The sequence below is a fragment of the Lissotriton vulgaris genome, chromosome 3_1 (genome assembly GCF_964263255.1).
Source record: "Lissotriton vulgaris chromosome 3_1, aLisVul1.2, whole genome shotgun sequence".
NCBI classification, from domain to species: domain Eukaryota; kingdom Metazoa; phylum Chordata; class Amphibia; order Caudata; family Salamandridae; genus Lissotriton; species Lissotriton vulgaris.
In genome coordinates, this window is record NC_141689.1 from 102,006,985 (window position 1) to 102,012,984 (window position 6,000).

The window sequence follows — 6,000 nt, forward strand, 5'->3', positions numbered from 1 at the left end:
GACCTCCGTCTTGTCAGAGTTCAGTTTCAGGCGGCTGGTCGTCATCCACTCGGCTACCTCTTTCATCCCTTCGTGTAGGTTGGCTCTGGCGGTGGCGGGGTCGTTGGTCAGGGAGAGGATCAGCTGGGTGTCGTCGGCGTAGGAGATTATGCTGAGGTTGTGTTGGCGTGCGATGGCCGCGAGGGGGCTCATGTAGACGTTGAAGAGGGTGGGGCTCAGAGAGGATCCTTGAGGGACGCCGCAGATGACTTCGGAGGCCTCTGACTTGTACGGTGGTAGGCGGACTCTCTGAGTTCTTCCGTCGAGGAAGGAGATGATCCATTCCAGCGCCTTGTCCTGGATTCCGACGTTGCTGAGGCGCTGTACTAGGGTGCGGTGGCAGACAGTGTCGAATGCCGCGGAGAGGTCTAGGAGGATGAGGGCCGCTGTTTCTCCGTTGTCCATCAGGGCTCGGATGTCATCGGTGGCGGCGATGAGGGCGGTCTCGGTGCTGTGATTGGCTCGGAAGCCGGACTGTGAGGGGTCGAGGGATCCATTCGTCTCGAGGAAGGCGGCCATCTGCTTGTTGACGGTCTTCTCGATGACTTTGGCTGGAAACGGGAGGAGCGAGATGGGGCGGTAGTTCTTGAGTTCGGTGGGGTCCGCTCTTTGTTTTTTGAGAAGAGCGCTGAGTTCGGCGTGCTTCCAGCTCTCAGGGAAGGTGGCGGTGTCAAAGGATGTGTTGATGATGTCTCGCAGGTGGGGTGCGATGACAGCGTCGGCCTTGTTGAAGACGTGGTGAGGGCAGGGGTCGGTTGGTGATCCGGAGTGGATGGAGTTCATCGTGCGGATGGTGTCTTCGGTGCTGATCGGGGTCCAGGCGTGGAGGGTGGTGGTGGGGGGTGGTTGTTCGGTCATGGTGTGCGTTGGTTGGTTGTTGAAGCTGTTGTGTATGTCCGCGATCTTGTTGTGGAAGTATGAAGCGAGGGAGTTGCAGAGGTCTTGCGATGGGGTGATGTCGTTGTTTCCTGCGCTGGGGTTGGATAGCTCTTTCACGATGTTGAAGAGTTCCTTGCTGTTGTGTGCGTTGTTGTCCAGCCGGACAAAGCTTCGGATAGCAAAACAAAACATAGCATAGCATAACATAACAAAACATAGCCTAACAAAACATAACAAAACAGCATAGCTTAACAAAACAAAACATAGCATGGCTGAACTAAACATAACAAAAGATAATAGCATAGCAAAACACAGCATAGCATACCAACACAACAAAACATAGCATAGCATAACAAAACATAGCATAGCAAAACAAAGCATAGCATAATAAAACACAACAAAACATAGCATAGCATAACAAAGCATAGCATAACATAGCATAGCAAAACATAGCATAGCATAACAAAACATAGCATAGTATAACAAAACAGCATAGCATAGCATAACAAAACATAGGATAGCAAAACATAGCATACAGCATCACTCAGCACCACCACAGCATCACTCTGTGGCACTACAACATCACTGAGCTCCACCACAGCATCAATCTGTGCAACCATTCAACAACAACTGGTTCAGGACGCTGAGACTTCATTGACTGTTTTTGAAAAATACTTACATTACTTGATTTTGAAAAGAAGTAAAAATGGCAAAGTTTTTAGAACATTGCTTGGATAGTAAACTTACAACTAGGCAGCTGGCTTCGGATTCAAACCAAGAAGAAAGCAATGATGGGAGAACATAGCCCTCTAGAAAACATCTTAGTTGAGAGACCTGCGGGAAGAAAAGAGGTCGCACTCTTCTACTGGCGCATTATAGAAGATGGAGAGCGTGACTTCAACCTCCCGGAAAAACTTTGGGGTGCAGAGGGTGAACTAAATATGGAGGACATATGGGAGGATTCTTTTACCCTCCTCTACAAAATCATTAAGCCGGCATGGCTGAGGCGTAATCACTTCTTCACTCTGCACAGAGCGTATTATTCTCCCAAACGGCTTTCGAAATTCCAACCCGGGAAGTGTTGCTGCAAATGCTTCTTTCCAGCAGCCTCAGACCTTCATATGTTCTGTGAGTGCCCGAACATTGCCACTTTTTGGCAAGAAGTCAGGATAACACTTGAATCTATCCTCAGATTATCTATCCCCTGGTCATGGCCTTTAATCATCTTCGGCCTGAATAATAACATCAAAGGTTTAGAGAGAGAGTTTTTATTCTATGCCATCTTACTAGCAAGAAGAGAAATCTGCAAAAACTGGGTCAACACAAATCCTCCAACGCATGTAGAGTGGCTGTCTTCACTATATGCAGCATCGAAGGTCGACCTATCTAGAACATGTAGCCCTCGATCTTTGAGATTTTGGGACCTTTTGATCAATTGGAGAAGGGATAGTTAGCCAACCCGGGGTTTTTTTTTCTTTCCCCGGGTCCGATGATTAGGCCTAAAATATCCCTGTCCAAATGGAGGTACCGTACAGTCAATGGACAACTGGCCGAACCGGCCCGAAGGGAGAATCTCCATCCAAGCTCTGCTGGTGACATCGGGGCTGACTCTTTGGGTACCGGGAGCTTAGTACTAGGCTCCTTGGTGCTACAGGGGGGGTCGGGCCTCGTGTTATTGCGGCTTGGAGCACATTTGGATCGGCTATATGGCTAATGAGGACACAAAAAAAAACGAAAACAAAACATAGCATAGCATAACATAACAAAGCATAGCATAACATAGCATAGCAAAACATAGCATAGCATAGCATAACAAAACATAGCATAGTATAACAAAACAGCATAGCATAGCATAACAAAACATAGGATAGCAAAACATAGCATAGCATACAGCATGACTCAGCACCACCACAGCATCCCTCTGTGGCACCACAACATCACTGAGCTCCACCAGAGCATCAATCTGTGCAACCATTCAACAACAACTAGTTCAGGACGCTAAGACTTCATTGACTGTTTTTGAAAAATACTTACATTACTTGATTTTGAAAAGAAGTAAAAATGGCAAAGTTTTTAGAACATTCCGCCTTACCATCAATATGATAGTTGTGGCCCCAACAAATAAAAGCTTGTCCTCTTCCAAAGTCACCATTCAATCTTGGGATTCAGATCCATCCTATAAAGCGTGTAATCCTCCTGAATCAATCAGATTGAAAGTTATCACTATCTGATGGATATGTATAAATATCTTGCTTGCAGCCTTGAAAAAGCCCTGCGGGCGAAACGCGCGTCGGCTGCTGTCTTTCCTCTTATGAACTGTGGATACTAAAACCAGATCTCAACCTAAGAAGATTTGTTCGGATTCTCCTTTGAGACTTTTTGGATTTAGAATATACAGGACGCTGAGACTTCATTGACTGTTTTTGAAAAATACTTACATTACTTGATTTTGAAATAATAATACGGTGTGCTCAGGTGTTGTACATACATATGCTTGACCTGGGTTCATTTGAATCCTAGGACTGATTGACACTTTGGTGGGTAGGTGTCATACACCTTAGGAGCACCCCAGCCACAGTTGCTTTTCCTTATTTACTTTTGCTTATATTATAATTGGCTTAACTCTGTGATGTGCGGTTTAATCTAAGCAAACCCATTTGCTCTATGTGTCACTTATAACCTTCACAAATGTTATTTACAAAAGTTTAAGCTATTGCCATTATAAATTACAATAACTTTTATTTAAGTATTAATTATTTAAAAAAATTAAAAACCATTTTTATTTGTAATATCAATACATGTAAGTCACGTAAATACAACACATATTGCATTACAAATGCTATAGGTGTCACATTTGCGAAAGTTATAACTATTGGCATGGTAAATGACAAAGCTATTAATTTCGCTATTTTCAAAAACAATACCTAAATAAAAAATGTGTCATTTACAATACCAATAGCTCAAACTTTCCTAATACGAGACCTATTGCATTGCAAATGCTTGTTTTGCTAGTAAGGGGTCCCTCTCCCCAACCGCTAACAAATTCACTGACTGTAGAAGGTCAGGTGAATCCAACTGAGTTCCCACGTAACTGGACCTTTCCACAATGGTGAATCTTATAAGGGTTGCTTATATATGATTGCTGTTTTGTTTTTTTCTAGGCACAATGTTGAACTACAAGATCAGAAAGTATGACGACAGTGACTATGAAGCAGTACGGACCATGTTTGCCTCCGGGATGAATGAATATATCCCTTCAGTGTTTCTACATGTGCTAAAGCAGCTCTGGGTGATTTTTGTGCTCACATGCTTATTCATCGTCCTGCTGCTGAGCTCCAGATCCCTCCTCCTCCCTATTCTGGCAATCACACTACTGCTAGCCGCAGGCAGGCAGTTGGTCGGCTACATTTGGTCTCTCTACATTGATAAGTGCTTAACAGGAGACTTGCTGGATATACAAAGGACATACATGCAGAATAAGAACGCTTGCTTCTGGGTTGCAGAAGTTGAAGACCGCATCATAGGTATTGTGGCAGCCAAGCCTGCAGAAGGCGAAGAGGCTGAGCTACAGCTGAAGCGAATGTCGGTGAGAGCAGACTTTCGTGGCTTAGGGATTGCCAAGGCTCTATCCAGGACAGTCCTAGACTTTGCTCGACAGCTCAACTTCAGATGTGTGGTGTTGAACACATTAATGGTGCAGTATGAAGCAAAGAAGATGTATGAGAGTGTGGGGTTCAAAAAATATTTGGATGATGATATCCCCCCACTTTATGGAAAACTTGTCAACTTTACAATTTCCAAGTATAGATATGACATTGTGTCGAAAAATTGATGGGCAATATGGTGGACAGGCAAACTGTACCAGTAACTGCGTTCTCAATATACTAGCCAGGTGGCACTCATTCCAGGTGAAGATCTGATCCAATTCATAGAGTAGTGATAACACAACCCATTTTATGCCACGAGCCCCGCATTGTTCTGACTTCAAGTATAAAAACCTTGTGGTAAATGGATCCTAACTGGTATGTCCTCTTGTGCACTATGTAAAGGTTTGTTTTGTCCTCAATCGACAGGGTAATAAAAAGATTGATATATACGATTACTATCACTTGTAAGTAGTTGACTACGCCTAGATGAGAAATAAAGTTTTAGAGGAATTTTGTTCATTCAAATCAGATTCTAGCTTCTTCATTTATTTCATCAAAGAACATCCAGGTGTGTGATTCTAATTGTAAATATACCAGATCTTGAATCATTAATCTACTTCTTTGTATGACTGCGGCTCAAAAAGGAAGTCCCCTTGGAAAACCCGAACTTGTATGGGATGCAAGTTAGGTAGCTAAAAAGAGAAGAACTAGCTAATAGATTGTTTAATTGAATTCTCTTTCAGCTACATCTACAAGCGGGGATTCACATGGATAAGTCCTTGGTCCATTCATAAGCGATTTTAGCAATGGGGGTGAATTGAGAACATGAGCAAGATCAGTCGTAACACTGATAATCCAAAGGGAAATGGGGGAAAAATAAGGTGCAATTTGTATGTTTGAATAGCCGCAAGCTTTGCATGGACTGCACGCAAGTCAATGGGCAGAGTACTAAAGAGGGAAAGAAGCCATGTAAGTCAGGAAACAGAAAAGGGTATTTCAGGCATTGATTTTTTTGGTGATTTTGGTGTTTGTAAATCCATTGGTAGCTCTATAAACAGTAGAAAAGGGAGGTTACGTTACCACGATACTCAACACTTATCTGGTAGTTGTCACTTATTCAAAGTGACAACATCTTCAGAAGGCTAGAAACAGATTGAGGGTTAATGGTGTATCTTTACTACAAGTCTGTAAGAGAAGTTACAAAGAAACCAATGCAGATCTGATGGTTAAAGATGATTGCATCAAGATTATGAGGAAAGAAGGCATTAGGAAGTCGAGCGGGAAAGATCAGCCTACAGAAATTTGATTGAGTTATTGAAATTCCTAAAAGCAATAAGTGCAGCCCAGATGGTGTGATGCTGTTAAAACAGATGTCATTATGAAAGACCCATTTGCATGTCTACGTTGGCTTGTCTGATAAGTATACTAAAAAGTA

General features: G+C 43.1%; 1 protein-coding gene across 1 annotated transcript in view; it reads left to right on the forward strand.

Moving 5' to 3' along the window:
• Window positions 1–5,090, forward strand: part of LOC147726029 (putative N-acetyltransferase camello) — a 42,922-nt gene extending 37,832 nt beyond the window's left edge. Inside the window, exon 2 of the mRNA XM_086960143.1 lies at window positions 4,080–5,090. Coding sequence (XP_086816269.1) covers window positions 4,085–4,750 — 666 coding nt within the window. The 5' untranslated portion in view covers window positions 4,080–4,084 and the 3' untranslated portion in view covers window positions 4,751–5,090. The remainder of the gene's footprint in view (window positions 1–4,079) is intronic.
• Window positions 5,091–6,000: the final 910 nt, after the last annotated feature.